Genomic DNA, 21132 nt, shown 5'->3' with positions numbered 1-21132 from the left:
ACCTGCTCTTCAATGATATGACTTAAATGTGTAGGGTCACAGTAAAAAGGTGGGGTGTGGGACTAACAGAGTTGCTCTTGGCTGAGGTTACCTGGGGAAAATGAGCTGGAATGTCCTCCTTCTGAGTTATAACCCTTCTATTATTCTATAATTCTGTACATAGTCTTGTTATTGCTCCTCTGCAAGACTCAACTAATATCAAAAATATTCATCGTCACAGTTTAATATGCTGGATGCCAAACAATGCTTGCAACTAAGCAGAAAATGTTTCCATGAATATACAATTATTTTCAGAGTGAAGTTCAATCAATCAATCAATCTTTGCAAGTTTGGCTAAAGCAAATAATACAAATAAAACTCTAAAGGAATTTCCAATACCGCAGTTTCTCTGGGTTCTACCTATGTAAATTTACTGAAGGCCACTGAATGATACTAGTACAAATAAACAAAGGAATGTACAGCATGGATTTTTCTCTCCATCTCCTCCCTTGAAAGCTGTTTAGTGCAGCCCAGTTATGGTCATCGCTGATATGACCAAATCTTCCATCCCTTCAAAACATTTGACTGATGAAAACTGTAGGTAAAGTCAGTTAAAATTGGCTTGGAAACATGATTAAATTTGCATCTGTAATAGGCAGACTCAGCCTATCTTGCCCATTCTGAATTCATGTCAAAATATAAAGCGTCGAAAACATCAAACGTCATCATCATCAGCAATCACAAGCTAATGATTGTGATTGGCCATCTAGGAAATTCTGTCTTAACAGCTGTGGATTCTGCTGGACCTAGAGTGGCTCATGTGCCAGATCTCCAATCCACAAATTGGCAGGGAATGGCCTCAGGAATGCTGGTATTCTTTCCTCAGGTTCCTTTTCTATACCTCTTCTTGCCAATAGGTATTCTCAAAGAATTGGAACTCTTCATATTGTAGATTCTCCCAAGTTAGATTGTCCCAAGCTTGGGTCTCCCATGCATTGACATTTCTGTTGCATTGCTTGAGGAAAGCCTTCAGTGAATCTTTGAAATGTTTCCGCTGCGTTCTGCTTGTTCCAGTGCCTTCCCTCAACTGGGTGAAGAGGATTTGCTTTAGCAGTCAGAATTGAGGCATCCTAAGCACATGGCTGGCCCAGCGGAGTTGCTTTCATGTATGAAACCTCCTATATGAAGATCGCAGCCTTGATGCTTGTTTTAGGAGTGCTAATGTGCATACACCTGTTCTCCCACTGATACAGAGAGCTTGTCTCTCTGAGGTACAGAGTCCATTTTTCTGAACCATATCAAATGGTCAGAAGAATAACTGCGTTTACACAAGGATCTTGGTATCAGCATAGAAGTCATGGTTAATCGAGACCTTCATCCTGAGGTATCTGAAGGCAGTGCTCATGCATTGATGCAATGTTGAATCGCTGCATCAATGTCAATGCACGTAGTGGAAACCTTCCACATTTGGGAAGATTTCGCTGATGATTTTAATTGAGGGATAGACCAGAACTTGCCATGTGATAGTTTGGTAAAGGACTTGAGTCGTCCTGAGATGGAGGCTGAGGCCAGTTTCTTAATTATGCTTCTGTGAAGGCATTACGTGATAGTTGAAGATTCTCTTTCAAAACGGTGCAGATGACACTGTCAACTACATATTCAAATTCTACAAGTCACGTCAATGGCATTTTCTTCTTGGATTTCAATCAGATGAGGTTCAAACAGTTTACATTCATCCTGTAGACAATGTCCAGACCATTGAGAAGCTTGTTAACCTCCTTTGTCCATGTTTGGACCAAGCTTGTAATGAGGTTTGGAACGGAGACCCTGACAGAAACCATACTGAGCACTGGTGAGCAGGTTATTGTTGAGTTATTACCATTTAAGAGCACCATTGCTGACACCTCCCATCATGTTGTTGATGATTGAGAGAACATCAATGAGCCTGTAATTGGCCAGACTAGATTTGTCCTGCATTTTATGGACATGGCAATTTTACACACTGTAGGGGTTCTATTCTGCCAGACTTCCACTGGCTCAACCTTTGGGTTTAAAGATCCGACAAACATCCAAAGATTGGACGTTGATTTAAAGCTTTGTTCACTGAGCTCTCAATTCTTAAAAAATAGCAATTGTTTGATACAAGATCGAGACAAGATAACGAAGCTGGTGGGCTAACTTGTTTTTAAAGTGAATTGCTGGCAGATCACTTCAGACAATGTTCAGCAACTTCCACAACAGACTTTAGCATACTTCAAAACTACATTACTGTAGAAGGAATGAATAATTGCTAAATTGACTTTTTAAACTTTATTTCTTTATTTTTCCACTTTTATACTAAGACAACTGTGGTGCGGAACATTTTAACTTATATCTTTATTTTTCTACTTCTGTAACTAAGATTTTGTACCTCAGTATTTCATACCTAAGATCATGCCATGTATGGCCATGATTTGAAGATGCCAGTGTTGGACTGGGGTTTACAAAGTTAAAATCACACAACACCAGGTTATAGTCCAACAGGTTTAATTGGAAGCACACTAGCTTTCGGAGCATCGCTCCTTCAAGGAGCGGCGCTCCGAAAGCTAGTGTGCTTCCAATGAAACCTGTTGGAGTATAACCTGGCATTGTGTGATTTTTAACCATGTGTGGCGACACTGTAAACGTTTCACTGTACTCTTGTATCCTGTACTTAAGTACACATGACAATAAAACCTGAACCTAAATCTATCCGACGTAGATAATAGTAATTAAAGTAAAAACAGCCATTTGGCCCATCAGGCATTTGTTAGTGTCAGCTAAAATTTTGATTTACCTATCCATATCTTGTATCCTTCAAAATTGTTTTTGATAACTAATTTAATTTGAAATGATATCCTTTAATAGGTATTATATAATAAAGTATTCCAAACCAAATTTCAATATTTGTTTTTCTATTTGTTCTACCACATCATCTTTACTGTCAGTAAAAGAAAATTAGGACAAGATTAACAGCTTATTTGAATACAAGGGAAGCACTTTAAAATGGTACATTGCAGCTTTTAAATGAAGTTCATTGTCTATTAAAACTATGGATCCAAAGTTTGTACTGCTAAAAAAAAATTAACTGCAGAAGAAACATAACTATTATTCACAGCAGCATCTGCTTTTATTTTGCTGTTCTTTGTTTTGCTCATTTTTAGGAAGTAAGAAGTTCATATCCAGGAATTTGAGATAAGAGCTCTTGGGAGACAATAGGCTTGAGTCAGAAATAGCAGCTGAAGATACAAAATCATATTTTTGGCCATCTCCCCATAACTCTATTCAAATGAAAGTTCCTTTCTCTGTTTCACCAGCCTTCCTATTCTACTTGACGAATTCCATTTGTTTCACTGTTTAGGCCAGACTGTTTTCTGCCAGTCCTTGTCTAATTTCCTATGGGTCTTTCTGGCTACAGATGACTTTGGCCTCTAGCCTGGCTATCACTCTTTAGCTTAACAAAAACAGGCTTAGATCACAGGCTGAGATAATAAATGATATTGCCCCTCTCATAATTAGGATAATTCCCTGATTTTACAGATAGGAATAAATCTCACTGAACTGTAACTTCTGTTGGTAAATAAAGGCTAGTATTATCTCAGTTTTACACTTCATCAGTATGAAATACTCTAATAACTTTACAGTGAAACAAAAGCATTTTCAGATGAACTCAAGTCTATGTTAAATACTCAAAAGTATGAATTCTTAAAGCTTCATAATGTAAACACAATTACTGATTTCCATCTTTGAAGAGGTTTGGACTTTCAGATAATTATTTTTACATCTAAGTTTTCAGTAACAATGAGACTTAAAAGATCATTTATATACATAGCTTCAAGTAAACACATGCCCTCACACCCAATTCCACATAGTGCAAAAGCAACTGTAGATGCTGTAGATCTGAAACTGAAAGGGCTGGAGAAACTCAAAAGGTGTGGCAGCATCTTCTGATAAAAACAGAGTTAATGTTTTGAGTCCAATATGACGTCTTCAGAACTGAAGGGAGCTGATACAGGAGGTATGTTATGCTGTGGAAAAATAAGGGAGGAAGACCAAGAGGAACAGATGGTAAAGGTGCCGAGAGCACAAGGCAAAGGGAGTCTTAATGAAGAAAAGAACTATAGATGAAGACTAAGTGTTCAAGGCAGAAAATAGGTCAGCTCTTCAGAGAGCAAGTCCATGCTAACAAATATGGGGAGCTGGTATTTAAGGTAATCAGAATGGACAACAGACTTCATGCTTTGAAGTTGTTGAGTTCAAAGGTGAACCTTAAAGGCTGTCAAGTACCTAAGCAGAAAAAGAGGCGCTTTTCTTCCTGCTTGCATTGGCTAGAACAATGCAACCTCGAACACTAACATGACAGTGAGATGGTAAATTGAATTAACAAGTGACTGAAAGGTCAGGGACATCCTTGCAGGCCGAGCGGGAGTATTCTGCAATCCAATCACTCATTCTTCATATAGCATGGGATATAAGCAAATTACTGCGGATGCTGTAATCTGAAACCAAAAGAGAAAACGCTGGAAAATCTCAGCAGGTCTGGCAGCATCTGTAAGGAGAGAAAAGAGCTGATGTTTCGAGTCTAACTGACCCTTTGTCAAAGCTTTGATCTTACTCTGCTTCCAAATGAAAACAAAAATATAACTGACATACTGGGACAAGATAGCCAAAATCCCAAAATAGTTTACATTCTTAGAATTTTATTTAATTACAACCGTGGCGCTACATACCAATCACTGTGGGTCACAGAATTGCAACACAATGTTAGCTTTAAATATAATGGACTACAGAAGTACAATTGTCCTTGATCTTATTATGGATTTCTTTAGTACCAACAGATCATCAGGCGTTCTTGCCACATTGTCCACTTAACACAATCAGAAACTAAAATTACAAGAAAAGTCATATGAACTTGTCCAGTTATGAACACAGATGTGCATAACCAAAATCCAAAAGTTATGCTTAAACAGAACAATTCAAGAATAACACTTACATCTTCTAGAGGCTAGGAGACAAACAATCAATAGATTAGCTGGTGAGAAAAAGAGTGCAAACTACAAGTTCATACATACAAGGAAAGAATTGCATTTATATAGCACCTGTCAGGTGCTTGATGTGCTGAAGTTTGTTAAAGCCAATAAGGTACCTTTTGAACTGACATCCCTGCTGTAATGTAGAAACTCAACAATCTGCATCTAATAGATTACAAACTAACCTTTTCCTAGCTACCATTCCTTCTGAGTAAGGGTCACTGAACCAGAAACGTTAACTCTGATTTCTCTCCACAGATGCTGCCAGACCTGCTGAGCCTTTCCAGCAATTTGTTTTTACACGTACAGCAGTATGATAATTAGCAGATGACCTATTAATTATGATAATTAATTATGATAATTAGCAGATGACCTATTTTTCTGATGTCGATTGAGGGGAAAATATTGGTATGGGGAGTAAGGGCAATTCTTCCTCAATATCATGATTTCGATGTTTTACATCAATCTGAGGTGGCAGGTAGAACTTTAACATCAGATTTGAAAGATAAAACCTACCTCTCTGAAGCAATTAATAGAAAACATCCACATTAATGAAAAAAAAGTTTCAGCTTTCCAAAAATCTGTAAGAACAGACGAGGTTACATTTATTATTCACAGGATTATGATGATTGGACATTCACTGCTGCATTTCTGCTGCAAACTTACTCAGTAATGAAAAGGAAGCAACAATAAAAGAATTATAAAGGATTTTGAGAGGGTAAACAATGGAAATTTGTTTCACTAGTTAGAGCAAACATTCAAAAGGTTGCTTCCACTGGATGGCAAATTGTTGAATATCATGTGTTAGTTCATTGGGCCTTTCCTTGACCTCTGAGGTTTGCAGATTCAAGCCCCATGATAATTCAATACTTTGAGGTGTGCTGCATTACCGTATATGACATTTTACGGCAAGACCTTAAAACAAAAGTTTTATTGGCCTATTAGGCAGATGCACAAGATTCCACATGCTATTTGAAGGCCAGAAAACTGTCCCAGATCTTGGTCAAAATAGAGATTATCTTGTCATTCTTTAATTTTCTTTGAAGTGAGCATTTGTGTAAATAATAATGGTGAGTGAATGTGTTTAAAGCACTTTGGGATGGCCTAACAATTTGAAAATTATTATAAAAATGTTAATGTTTCCTTGAACAAGATGGCACAGATGAAATTATCGTAAGTAAAGCTGGTGAAAGCTGAATTCTTTTATCACCCCTGTCCCCTCCCCACCAACTCTGGGGTTTATGATCACAAGTGATTATTAAAGAAGGTAGCATCACGGCTTGAAAAAGTACCTGAACAGTCCGATAAAAAATAATGGAGAAAGAGCAGGGAGCAAATAGTCCAACATAGTTGCATCAACACAGGCGCAACAGCTTGAGTGGGTTTTTCATGTGCTAATTCTGAGTTTAGTACTTGGAGCACATAAAGTACCACCTCAGGAGATGGTTTCTCTGCATATTGTGAAATGTACAACACCTCCCACAGCAAACATCAGCAAAATTCAGGAGACAGTAGATTAGCAATTCATAGTTACAAATTCTGAGCAATATCCAGTCTGCTATACAAATGTGACAAATTCCAGAGCACAAGGAACCAAAACAGATTGTCTAAGTTCTTCAAGTACAGACATATCATAATTTAAAGTGGAGCACAACTTAATTGTGGAAATACCAAACTATAAGAAATAACTAAGCAAACGCATCGCTGCTGTCATTTGTTTAAAAGTCAAACACTTCATTGTGAGCACAAAACAGACAATTTAAACAAAAATAAAATCGTAAAATATGAAAATACAAATACTGTAGGTCCAAAAACGAGCTAGACGCAAGTCAGAAGATGCAGCAACTTACAATGTTATCATTCTACATACAACAGAATTACCACCTTTCTACCAGTTCTTCTAATCAGGTGAAAGTCATAGGAAGTTTCTCAATCATATTGTGGTAAGAGTGAAGCTGGGAGAGATGCCAGGAAAATAGCAGGGAGCTGCGTCAGGACAGCTTCCCAACTTATTCCTGCCGCTGGGAAGCTCCCTGCCCGAGTTGGGAAATGGGCCAGCCAGCCACCCAATCCATAAGCTGGGAAGCCTAATTGCATGGAGTAAAGCCTCAATTAGTGCCAGTTGTCAGCCTTTTGGCCATTTTACCAATGCTGAAATGGTTCCCCACTACCACTCACTCTCCATCTGGAGGCCACCAGCCCAAAGAAGGTGGCTGAATCTCATCGAAACAATAAAGCCCATGCCATAACAAGGGGCTGTATTCGCAATTACAGCTGAGGCCCACTCAGCAGAGGGGTAATCCACCCTCAGAATTAGACTGTGCAGACTGGCACAATGATGTTCAGGCCAACAAGCTTGCACTTGCCAACCTGCATGAGCAAGTGCCCACCTCCATCAGCGGGACTGCTGTGACTCCCACAGTCTTCAGCCTTCTATTGCTCTGACATTACCAGGAGCCTAACTGTAGTTCCTTACAGGATGGCAAGCTTGAGGCAGCCAATTGGAAGCCCAGCTCCTGGTCACCTATGACGCAAGCCTCACCAACCAGCATGAAATCAGGACTCCCATTTGACCTCTGGATCCTGAAGTCCGCCAGAAAATTCTGCCCTATATTTGTTTTGAAATTCTAAGTTTCTCTTTGTAAAAATGACGAAGCTTTTTCTCTTTCATATAAAATGGCTCTTGCAGCTCTGAGATTATGTAAAAAAGATGCCAACTGAGGACTTTTTATGACAGATGGTAATGCAATCAGTTGCATGCACAAGGTTTTTTTTGATTGATTCCAACCATATGCTAAAATATACTCATTTTGAAAATGCATTACTTTGCCAGACAGGGGCCTTAAAACCATTTGTACTATTATGTACACAATTTAGTGCAGATGCATATACATTATCATGCATACACTAACACTAAATTGATTTTATTACAGGAATAAAATTGAAAAAAAACTGTGCACACATTTGTTATTTCTTATTCCATTAATATGAGGAATCTAGTCATTGACTGTGTCTGCAGCATACGGTGCTTAAACCATGAATACGTTTGCTTTGTGCAAAATTTTTCTCATCTGATTTCATCTGTGAGAGACTCTCCCTGGAGGATGGGAAGAGAGAACCAATTATATCCACAGGCTGACTTCTCAAAAAAAAATGAAGGCATCTGTTTCATGCCAACAACCTCCACATGCAAGAAAATATAACTTTGAAGGCATCTGCGTTCATGCTCAATAGTCACAGATCTTGGGCACCATTGTAATTGCCCAGCTGCAAACATGATTTTCTGATTTCATCTGCTGAGCGTCTGACCATGAAAGCAATGTAGCAAACCAAGTTTTAAAGGCCTTCAGGCAACTCAATACCAATTAAACACCAAAATATTGTAATTTTTTTTCTTATACTGCTTTGGTCGGATGGATCCCACCAAACCTTCCTCCTCCTTTCGGAATATTTCTGCATGTATTTTAATTGTACCTGTATAGTTCATTGTTCTGAAGATTATTTTACATTGCATTACCAATGCAATCAGTGGATTCAGCAGCAAGGTACCAAAGCATTACTTGAGCAAGTGCTCTCCAGCTCAGTGGAGTTGGCTAAATTAAAGGATATTTACTTTTCAAAATTAATCATGCCATCAGTTAGATTAACATTTTCCACAATCTTTTGACGCAAAACCTCGCAGCACCTCGCAGCACCTCGCTTTTTATTTCTCAAATGAAATTTTGCATCACTAAATACAAGCGTACAAACTTTGTGAATGTGAGACTGCTGAAATATTGATAAAATATCTCAGAAAAACTGGTAAAGATAGTGATATTACAGCATTTCTCAGCTAAAAGATGAAAAATTATAACTTAATTTAACAAATGGGCAGTGACAAAAGAAACACGATTTTTTTTTGCCATAATACTATTTCAGTGTCAGCTTTTACTCTCAGCTCTGTTTGTACTAAGTCATAATATTCAATAAATGGTGTAAAGATATAAGTGTGACTACTGTAAGACAGATGCTTTCAATATTTCTAATAAGGTAAGTTAAGAGTGGAAACCATTTTTAAACCTGGAGCACATGTGTGAACACCACTTTAAAACTGGAACTAAATCAATAAATAATCCATCAGCCTACTTTCAACTTCAGTATTAATATAGCTAAATACAGCATGTCAAAGAAATGACTATAGTATATTGTGTCTATGTAAAACATTTTTAAAAAAGCATTGCCATAATTATCAAAAACTGGAACAAGGGAAAAATCAAGGAGAGATAAAATAACCAAGAAGATTTTCTGAGGAAATATTTTGGCCATTTTTAAATCTCAGATGATTTAGACCAATAAAGGGCACTTTATTTATAGGGGAGATGCACTACAATATTCAAAATGGAACAGATGTGACAGTTTAGCAGAATAACTCTTCAAACTTTGCACAAATTGAAATCAGAAAACGGATTGCTCTTTCTTTTATCACATTCATTTTCAATCGACACTTTTTACCCTTGAAATAATTTGCACATGGCTTTCATCTCAGCAGCACCTGCTGATCAAACAGAAGCTAAACAACTTCATGAAAATCATACAAATCACAGTCTTGAACATTTTCAAAAGTCGTCCAAATTCCAACAATTACACAACATACAAGTACAACAGGCCAGGCTTACACTTGGCTTTAAATTTCCATCTTCACTATTATTGCCAAACAAAATACACAAAATGACTGAAGATGCTTTTAAGTTGTAACAAGGTGACATATTTGCATCTTGAGTAATGTAATATTTTTGTTTAAATAATAATCCCCTTGGAAGAATCTGCAAACATCAAATGGGCTAAGGACATAAAAGGTCAGTTACAGCAATATTTGTGTACTGTAACCAGTGAGATCCTAAAATATCTCACAGCACATAGAGCCAGTCACAAACACAAAATGTCAATATGTTCAGAAGTAATGGTTTCTATTGTCTCAACATATTGACTAGTTGTACTTCTGCCCTAAAATACAAATATTTATTCCTTTGCAAAAAAACAAATTTCAATTGAGTTTTGTTTCCAATTCTATTGTTTTGTATTGGAATAAGCTCAGATGTAAATGTCTTTGCTGGGTAGTGCTGTGTAGTGTTACTACATTTAAATAAACCCACACTAGTCTCTTCAGCTTCACTCACAGACAACATAGCAGAGCGAGTGCTATCAAACGTATGCCATCAAAAATAAAAGACAAAGGCTTTCTGCCTCTTCATTCAAGAGCTTTATTGGTTTTTCTGTGAGAGGCAAGACTATTTTCAGGCAATTTACACATAATGAAATAGCAAATCAAGTCATTACCCTGACCATATTCTTTAGTATTCTAATGGTTATAAAGCCACATCAATAAATAATCCTTTGTTCTCCATTATCATCTCCCAGTACTTAGTTCTACACTATAGAAAGCAGTCGAGATTGAATGCTAAACCCAATTAAAGATAACGACTCTGGTAATCTCACCTTTAGAAGTCCTGCAGAAATGGTTTAGGAGATGTCAGATACTGTCAAGACCAGGAATGATACCTAACCTTGTCAAAAGGCAGCTTTTCTTCAGTGTTAATCTTTAAATGTAAATTCACAGCCAGCAAGAGGAGCAGCAGATAACAGGTTACATCTTCACTCCCAGCCTTATCGACTTATGCATCTCCTCCAAATACTGAAAGCACCTATTCATGGAGATTACCTTCTGGCAGAGTGCACACCAGCACAACGGGTTTGTATTCATTAAACACACTTCCTCGGCTTATCTAAAATAAAAGGCTCGTCATGATGGCACATTGTGTGTGAAGGAAAGGCAATGTGCATTAGAGTGATTACAATATCAGCTCAGCCCAGATGGATCCAGGAAAATAAACAGAGGGTGTGTGAGAAGTTAATTGGCAACTCAAAGGGAAAACACGGACTGAGGATTATAGAAAATGGACTCCCGGCCAACTGCAGCCGGGCAGGACACCTGTCACCTGGTGGAAAGCTGCTCAAATTGTGAGAGCACATTGCCATAACGTGAGTGGAAAAGCAGAACTGTAATAAAAAGGAGCTGATGAAAAGCTTGGCACCACTATGAATATGGCAGATAAAAGGGGTCTGTCACAAATCCTCAACTAATCCAATAGCATGGAAGGCTCATTGATATGACTGTGGACATGACAGACTAAAATAATATTCAACTGAAAAAGTGACTGTGAGAACAGCTTTTCCCCAGAAAAAATATTTCCTTGAATTTTAGGATTACAGCAGCAGCTTTTATTATAAGAAGCTTTTGCATGTATTGCCAAAAACATTAACCTCAAAATGGAATGAGCATAAAAAATATTAATGTAGTTATCATATGGTTACATTGATTTCTTTGTTGCATACAAACATGCCTATCACAAATAATCATTTTCTAGAAGTGTTAAAGTAATCTTCGACAGAAATGACTCAGATTTCATTTCTTTGACCCCAATCTATAATTAGAGGGGACTGACAGGTGCAAGCCCTCTGCACTTGCAGATGGCTACTGAAGTTGGACAAAGTGACTTGTTCTGGTTGTACACCATATAAATAACCCTACTCAACACTTTGTATATACAATTATCCATAACAAATTAAACTGATGCCACTCAATCAAATTACCACCAAATTTCCAACCTAACCAACGTGCTGTTAATAAGATATATAAAATAAATTTAAAATAGGAATAATGTAGCTATATTAAATAATTAAAATCTTTTAGCAAATTTCCCTTATTTTATAAAAATAAAATTGTGCAAATTAAGTAAAATTTACAATAGTATATTAAACCTAAACAACAATAATTGCTCATTTCTGCATATACAATTTATTTATTGATTTGAATTCTGAGTTGCATACTACATCAAATTCCCAGGTTCCATCCAGCTGGTGAGAACTTGTTGAAGTGATAGCTTTCCTAAAATGTGATAAATGTCAAATAGTTTATTAACAAAAATCAGCTTGAAGCAAATGTTATACTGATGCTTTCTGAAGAAGCATTAATTCCAACACTGTATTTTCACTAGGGGATGCTGTTCCTTCTCTCTATTGTAAATTCTGGACTCAATGACATCATTGTACTCTTATAACATGCAGTATTTACATATATCAAAATTCTGTTCAGTGTTATATGGCTCAGCCAGAGTTCCAGCAAACTACATCTCAAGTCATTGGATCCAAAACAGAATGTTGGAAAGACAGGAAATATTACTTTCTTCTTCAGAGGGGAAAAAAAAGTAATGTAAGTTTCTCCAAGCAATAGCGCTTAGTACATCAATTACTGATATTTAGCATAATATTTTGTTTAATTCACATACTTAGGGTGAAACAAAAGTGAATTCTCCTTCAATGACAGGAGACAGTGTAGTGTGTAGTTTATTTTACAGCCTCTCTCACTGAAGTAAAGGCCAGTATAGTATGGTGTATCAAGAATTGTGTTCCATGTGTAATTGTTTGCTGAAGTTGAACAGTGAAGATGACTAACATATTATCAGAGCTGTCATACTCCAGTGTGAAACTTTTCACACTTTTGTAATAAAGGCCACAATCAAATTTGATTTTTAAAGAATGTATACTATTTATAAAACTAAATAGATTTAAAGTAATTACATTCATAATAAAATCAATTTTGAACTTCTTTCCTGGAAAACAAAACTCTTATTTTTATGTCACTGTGACCCACAATTATATTACCATCCAAAGAAATTGAAACAAACTTTATTGAAATGTTTCTGGATGCGACAAGTGGGAAACCAGTTTCTTATCTCAACCCACTTTAAATGCACTTGCAAATACAACAATTTCATTATTAAAATTTGTCAGAAAATTGTTAAATAGGTGAATTGTAGTACATTAAGCAAATTTAATCACATGGATTAAACCAAACAAAACAAGCTGCTCAATGGAATTGGCTGAATGTGTATTTCAAAATAAATATTTTTCAAATTTAAATTTTATGCTGTTTCTCCTAAAGTGTAAATATAATATCTGATGTACATTAATATGAATTTGCTTATCATTCTGCACAAAAAAATTTGCCAAACCACAACATCAACTGCTTATCCGCATATATCACCTGCTAGTAATCATGAGAACTACTCTCTTCAAACATGCAAGTTCTAAGTCACCTTTTATTTAACTGATAAGGCATCTTGATCACAGCACATGACAAGTTCCCACAGAACAAAGACCAAGCTTTTTAATTGAAATCCAAAGCTCAAAACAATATATTAACCTTCCATTTAACAACCAAAAGATCTCCATTAATGAACTGCATTGGGAAAATCATGAAAGTGAATCAAAAAGATGAAACTGTCAATTGTGACAGCTAATGTTTTCAAATGCAAAACTGCAGATGCTAACTTTCTTTCAGTTTAAGCTGCTCACAAGTGATGCAGTCACTAAGAATCTTAATGAATTGGGCTTTACATTGAACACTCTGCATTTAGAATACATCTCTTGTGTAAGGGGAAAACAGGATTTGACAGGAAAGGGTGGTCAAAGCTGACTGTCCTGCAACTCTCTCCAGGTTGAGCCATTTCCCCTCCTGCCCCTTTCTCTTATTGCTAGATCACATAATTGTAGCTGTTCCAAAACAAAGCCAGATGTAAAGCTTCCTAGATAACAGGATTATGTGCTGAAAATAGACCATTAAAAATCCAACAACAATAAAGTTAAATAGGAGTTAATAGATCAAATCACTCAAGATCAAACAAATTAATAGATTCTTATATCCATCTTCCATGCAAGTGGATTTTCAGTTTTTTTGAAAGTCCAAATATGAATGAGACACTGTCTTGACAGAAGGACAAAGGTCAAGTAAGGACCCCAGTTGTAATTGTAAGGACCCCGAAAGTAATCAATCTAAAAGGCCACAATTCTGGTCAGTCTGAAAGCTTTTTAACTCTATTTCAAAGTTACAACCAATATACCCAGTGCTTTTTGTCACTTCCTTCAAATAACTGGGCAAACTGTATAAATTTGCAAACAACGAGCTCATACATTAAAGCACATTTATGCAAATATGTTTATGAGATCTGATTAGAACAAAATGTCATTGCTGAAAAATCCACAACGTCGTTCCCACTAGCCGCCTCGCTTAACCAGGAGTACCAAATTAGCACAGTGGTGGGGGAGGGTGAAGAATATCAACAATAGCAGGGCAAACGCTGCAAATCATACTTACTTTGACAAGATCCAGAGATTCCAACCATTCGCCTGCTTTATTGAGTTATAGAAGTTCCACAGCTCAGCCACACACACAAAAAAAGCAAGAGGGGGAAGGAGTGAAAGTTTCTCCCTGCAGCCTGGCTGATCTGATCCGTCCACATGAGAAAGCTCAGCGTCAAAGTGAAGACAAACTTCTGATCTCCCAACAACAGGGCAGTTGCAAACTTCGGGGGATGACAAGAAAGAGACAAACTTTGTTTTGTTGTTTTGCCTCCCTTGCAAAAAAAAAGCTAAAATACACGAATATTCAAAAACAAAACACAGGAGTCGCTTTCCTTTAGAATGCTTGCGAGCCACCAGGATCACGGCGTGAGAAGACTAAGTCCAGGCAGGCTGCTCTCGGTGGATGTGTTTCAGCAGCTCGCAGTTTGAAATGAGAGCAGAGCAGAGAGACAGAGCCCTGTGTGTGTGTGTGTCTGTGTGTAAATGCAGGGTGGACTCTGGAGCTGGTTTCCTCATTGCCCAGGTGCAGAGTAGGTGGGGTTTCAGCCAGGGAGAGTTGAAAGAGGTAGAGCAGACATCTGTGTCGTGAAGGGGTCGGAGGGTCAAGTATATGTTAACAATGAGAGTGTCTCCTGCTTCTCTGTGTGTGTGTGCAGCCTGATCCCTGCCCAGACAGCTCTGTGTGTGTGTGTGTGTGTGTGCAGCCTGATCCCTGCCCAGACAGCTCGGTGTGTGTATGTGTGTGTGTGTGTGTTGGGGGAGAAGCTGCTGCTGCCTTCGGCTCAAACACTTCCCTCCGCTGCCATCTGCTCCAGCTCCTAGCTCCTCTCTCTCTCTCTCTCTCTCCCTGTCTGTCTGTGTGTTATCGCGATTAGAGCGGCACTTGCAGAGTCCCGGCTACTCTGAGACCTGCATCATAATCCCCTTTCTGCTGGCTGCTTTCCAGGCTGTTAGCTTGACTCTCTTCCCACTCCACCCCCCCCCCCCCCCCCCCATCTCTCCCTCCTCACATACAGCTACAGCTACACCGTACGAAACACAGCTGCGTCCCTGCTGCATTTCCCGTTCCGATCTGGTTTTAAATTTTGCATGATACAAAAAAAAGCGAAACTTCAGCTGACCCCCACCGACCCAACTCAACACATCTCCCCCCAACCCGTCGCTTACGCGGAACATGTATATTATTTGCACAGTACCTCAATAATACGGGCCACATGGAGGATACCGTCTAGGTGCATTCACTGCAAAGGCTGACACACTGGTTTATCCTTTCGGCTGGAAAGGGCTGCAACTCGGGCTGGGTGGTGGTGGTGGTGTTTTTCCCCCCCTCTCTTCCTTTTGCCGTCAGCGCCGGCTCTCCGTGCGCACAGGAGGATTGCACTCGCCCCGCCTGGCAGGGCAAGCCTTTGCCCCCCCTGGCAGAGCCAGGCTCTCAGTCCCCACCTGCTGGGCTCCGCCACCTGCTCCACAAGCAGGAAGAAAGTAACACCCGTTGCTGCCAACTCGGGTCCATCCACACAATGCCACTGACAACACAAGGGGCAACACTCCAGATGAGCTTGCATTGACTACCTGCCTTAAAGCTCTGATGCACTCCCTTGTGTCACTACAGATATAACTCCTCAGTAAAATAGCTAATTTTGAACGTAACTGTGCACTTATAGGTGAGAGTCAATAAACAACAAATAGAAGATATAGGCAGTAATTCATCTCAGTGAAACAGGCGATTGAATAGGCTATTAATATTAAAACACTGAATATTGAGGGGGACATATAATAGGCTGCCAAAGCAATCCACACTCCCCAAGATGAATTTCTATCCCATAGTATTCGAGAAAGATCACTTAATGCTTATGAAGCAGCGTGAATTCTCATTAATTGTCTACGGTTGTAATAACAGTACTTCCAAAAAAAAGTGGCATATAAACAGACAGTTGGTGCTGTTCTATACTGCACTTGTAACAAGTAAGGAATGTTGAAAATGAATAATTTAACATTTACTTTGTGATGATTCCACACCTGTCAATTCGAGACCGTTTGTTTGCCACCACATTGCAATATCTTTCTGCAGATACAGAAAGCACTTTATTATGTAATATTTCCTGGTGTAACAGTGTGGGTTTTTGTTTTAAAAATTACAACCTAACACATTTTGATGTAACATTTGTTGCAAGTATTAAGCTTCATTCATTTAAACATCTAAATTGAAGACATTTCATGAATGGCTACAGAATAGTTTTATAAATGGAAAATGTTATACAAATCTCTCATATGAAACAGATAAACATGGTATTCCAGTTGTTTATTGAATAATCAGTTTAAAATTTTAAAAAAGTAAAACAAATCTAGACCATATATATAAACTATTATAGCCATGAGAAATTGATTAATGCTCTTAAGGAGAAATTGTGGCATGAGGTGATGTGAAATTGTAAAAACATTGATATCAAACAATTTGTGATCTTTCTCTGCCTAAAGTACAGAGCATATGGTTTACGGCAGCTTTGATCTCTGGCCAGCTGCATTTGAAAAAATGTTTGGAACAATTTAGTTGATGTTTTCAGGCACAGAAATCCTTCTGGCTTTGTGGTTACTATGATTACCACTGTGGAATTGAACCATCAACCAAGAAAATCCGAGCTTCAGTCTCGGCTTGGATTGTAAACCAAGACTGCAGTAGGGCTAGTGATTGTCTAATGGTCTTGGTTCTAGAGAATTTGAGCAATCAGTCATATTCCTGCTCCTAGGTGGTACCCATCAAACTTTCTTAGAGTTTTTTTTCAAGCCTCCAGTTTATGTATTTAAATAGTGATTCCCATGACTGAACCTCAACTCTGAATACATTCAAAACTACTGAACCTAGGTACTGAATTCTAGGTACTTTAAGGTTGAGATGTAGGGCAAATATCATGAGTACTGATTGTGGTTTCTAAGATATTGTTGTGGTTTTTTTGTACATTAACGGAACATCAGTGCACCATGAGCAAATTAATCTCTATTATCACATAAGGCCCTCCTCTGCTGAATTAAAAACAGAAAATGCTGGAAATGCAGAGCAGGTCTGGCACTATCTTTGGAGAAAGAAACAATGTTAATTTTTCAGGTCATGACCTTTCACCAGAACCTCATCACCTGAAACTGTTTTATGATCACAAGTGTTAGTTATCCTTTACTAAAATTGGCATTTTTGTGTCTGCAGATGTAAAGAACAAGTGTGTACCGACATTCCTTGTCCTGAAGTAGTTTTTAACACCACTAAAACAGCAATTACAATTATGGACAGAGTACGATTGAGAAAAATTAAAGGACCATTTAACAGGGGAAATGCAATAATCATTTTAATCTTTGGACAGACTGGGCAAACCATATTGGCAAAGCAGCTTAGAGGATTAATTCATGAATTTATCCATGACAATTTTCTCGAAGTATGACAAGAAATTAATTATTGAACAGGCTATTTTAGAGTTGGTGTTGCACAGTATACAAGATTGATTCATGTTCTTAGAGTAAAGGATCCTCTAGGAAAGAATCATCATAGCGGGGATAAAATTTTGTATTGAATGTGAAAATTGTGTGGTTTAATTCAGAACTAGAGTTTTGCATTTTTATAAGCAAATTACAGAATTTTGAAGTTGAGGTAGGTAAAGAAATTAAATTTAAAAAGTATGATATGTAAAGAAAGGCCAACATTTTTTTAAAATGAATATACATTTCCCTCAAGTAATAAAATTTCCATTGGAAAAATAGTACAGCTCCGTTTACCTAGAGATGTTAAGGACAGCATTAGATTAAATGAAACAAATTTACAATATTGCCAAAAAGGGTAGTAAAACTGAGAATTCAAAGAGGTGGGAGCAATAAAACTCAAGATACAATTGGTAAAGCAGAAAACAACTGCTGAGAGTCAATTAGAAAAATAATAAAAAGCAGATCATAGACAAACACAAGAGTAAAAGTACATGAAAGGGAAGATATTAGTGAAAATAAATATAGGTCCTTTAGCAGCAAAGACAGGTAATTTGTAATGAAGAATAAAGGAGATGGTAGAGGTCTGCTTTCATAGTAATTGACTCAAATACATGAAAAATGTGTGAGAAAACAAGGGTCTAATGTGTGTTGGCACCTTAAACAAATTAATATTTGTTAAAAAAAAGACAGCAAGAATTAAAGGAGGCTAAAAACGAACAGCTCCCATCATGATCCACAGCTTTAAATGAGATGACTGCATAAAGAGTGATTTTGATGTTCCAGAATTTAGACTCTAGGCAGTCCCATAGTTTGGAAGGTAACAAATGTAATTCCAGTGTATAAGAAAAGAGGGGAGAGAGAAAACAAGGAACTATACATAAGCCAGTCATCTGAAAACTGAAAGGCCCTATTATTAAGGATATAATAACAAGGCACTTGGACAATCACAATATAGTTTGGCAAAGTCAGCAAGTTTTTATGAAAGCTGATCAGTTTGGACAAATCTTTTTAGCTTTTTTTAAATGTGTAACTAGTTGGTGGATTATGTTGAAATCGGTGGATGTGGTATACTCGGGCTTTCAGATAACAAACAAATAGGTGTCAACAAAATTGTATTCATGGGATTAAAAATAATATATTGGCATGGATTGAAGCCTGGTTAAATGGACAGCAAATAGATTAACAATGGATGAGTTATTTTGGGAAAGGCAGTGTGTAACAGGAGTGTTATAATGATCAGTGTTTGGATCTCATTAATTACATTATATATTAATGTCTCGGATGAGGTGGGCTCGGATTATAACATACCCAAGTTTGCTGATGATCTAAAGCGAGGGAGGAAAGTAAGTTGTGACAAGGACACACGTTACAGAGAGATGTAAATTAATTAGATGGTTGATCAAGAGGTGGCTAAAGAAGTGTGAAATTATCTACTTTGGAGAAAGAATAGGAAAGTATAGCAATATTTTAAAGGTGAAAAATTAGGAAATAGCATTCAGAAGGATTTGACAATTCTTGCACATGAATCAAAATAAGTTATATACAGAAAACATTTAGGGAGACAAAAATTCTTTTGGATTTATTGCAAAAGAGTTTTTTTTATTGTTATTCACTCAAGGGAGGTGGATGTTGCTGAATCAGCTAACATTCTTTTTGATTCAGTTGTGGGATACGGGTGTCACTGGCTGGGTCAGCATTTATTGCCCAACCCTAGTTGCCCCCGAGAAGGTTATGGTGAGCTACAGTCTAAATATTGGCCCTTTAGAGGATGAGAAGGGGGATTTAGTTGTGGAAATAGCAGAGGATTGAACAGGTACTTTGTATCGGTCTTCACAGAATGAGGGGGGGTATCTTATAGAAAAATAAAATTATGAAGGGAATATATAAGATAGAAGTAGAGAGGATGTTTCCACTGGCAGATGAAGCTAGGACAAAAGGGCGTAGCCTCAAAATTAGAGGGAGCAGATTTAGGACTGAATTGAGAAGGAACTTCTTCACCCAGAGGGTTGTTAATCTATGGAATTCCTTGCCCAGGGAAGTAGTTAACACGATTTCAGTGAACGTTTTTAAAGCTAAGATACATTTTGTTTTAACAATAAAGGAATTAAGGGATATGGTGAGAGTGTGGATAAGTGGATCGGAGTCCACAAAAAGATCAGCCATGATCTTATTGATTGGTGGAGCAGGCTCGAAGGGCCAGGCGGCCTATTCCTGCTCCAAGTTCTTATGTTCAGTCCATTTGCTGTAGGTAGACCAACAATGTTAGAGACTGAATTCCAGGATTTTGATCCAGTGACAGTGAAGCAATGGCAATATACTTCCAAGTCAGGACTGAGTGGCTTGGAAGGGAAACTTGCAGGTGATGGTGTTTCTATGTATCTTCTATCTTTGCTCTTCTAATGAAAGTGACCATGGTTTTGGAAGGTGCTGTCTTGGAATCTTTGAAAAAATTCTGCAGTTACATTTTCTAGATAGCTACTGAGCACCAATGGTTGAGGGAGTGGATGATTGTGGGTGTGGTACCAATCATATGCATCGATTCCTGATGAAGGGCTTATGCCCAAAACATCAATTCTCTTGCTCCTCAGATGCTGCCTGACCTGCTGTGTTTTTCCACCACTACACTCTCAACTATGATCTCCAGCATCCTCAATCCTCACTTTCTCTTATGGTGCCAATCAGACAGGCTACTTTGCCCAGGACGGTGTCAAGCTTCTTGAGTGTTGTTGGAGCTGCACTCATCGAGCCAAGTGGGAAGTATTCCATCCTGAACTCCCCCACCCCTCTCACCCACTCCAACCTCTCACCCTTGGAACGCGCAGCCCTCCACTCACTCCGTTGCAACCCCAACCTCACTATCAAACCAGCAGACAAGGGAGGCGCGGTAGTAGTTTGGCGCACCGACCTCTACACCGCTGAGGCCAAACGCCAGCTCGCAGATACCCCCTCCTACTGCCCCCTTGACCATGACCCCACCCCCCACCACCAAACCATCATCTCCCAGACCGTCCATAACCTCATCACCTCGGGGGATCTCCCATCCACCGCCTCCAAACTCATAGTCCCACAACCCCGCACCTCCCGCTTCTACCTCCTGCCCAAAATCCACAAACCTGACTGCCCCGGCCGACCCATTGTCTCCGCCTGCTCCTGCCCCACCGAACTCATCTCCGCATACCTTGACACCGTCCTGTCCCCCTTAGTCCAAGAACTCCCCACCTACGTTCGGGACACCACCCACGCCCTCCACCTGCTCCATGATTTTCGCTTCCCCGGTCACCAACGCCTTATTTTCACCATGGACATCCAGTCCCTGTACACCTCCATCCCCCATCACGAAGGACTCAAAGCCCTCCGCTTCTTCCTTTCCCGCCATACCAACCAGTACCCTTCCACTGACACCCTCCTTCGACTGACTGAACTGGTCCTCACCCTGAACAACTTCTCCTTCCAATCC

At 38.6% G+C, this 21132-nt stretch overlaps 1 protein-coding gene across 8 annotated transcripts in view; it reads right to left on the bottom strand.

Moving 5' to 3' along the window:
- Nucleotides 1-21132, bottom strand: part of runx1t1 (RUNX1 partner transcriptional co-repressor 1) — a 136967-nt gene that overhangs the window by 94195 nt on the left and 21640 nt on the right. Inside the window, exon 1 of one of the 8 annotated variants that reach the window (XM_043688088.1) lies at nt 15404-15630. The exons of 5 other annotated variants lie outside the window; for them this stretch is intronic. Coding sequence is in view for 1 of the 3 variants with exons in the window: in XM_043688084.1 (XP_043544019.1) it covers nt 14221-14248 (28 nt within the window). In the remaining 2 variants the exon portion in view is untranslated. Of the gene's footprint in view, nt 1-10502; nt 10586-14220; nt 15057-15403; nt 15631-21132 lie in introns of those variants that run through there. 2 more of the 8 variants (XM_043688084.1, XM_043688087.1) reach the window with 2 other exon arrangements.

Source organism: Chiloscyllium plagiosum, chromosome 4, assembly GCF_004010195.1.
Source record: "Chiloscyllium plagiosum isolate BGI_BamShark_2017 chromosome 4, ASM401019v2, whole genome shotgun sequence".
In the NCBI taxonomy this organism is placed as follows: domain Eukaryota; kingdom Metazoa; phylum Chordata; class Chondrichthyes; order Orectolobiformes; family Hemiscylliidae; genus Chiloscyllium; species Chiloscyllium plagiosum.
Note: the sequence above shows the minus strand (reverse complement) of the source record. Positions and strands in the feature narration are given on the sequence as shown.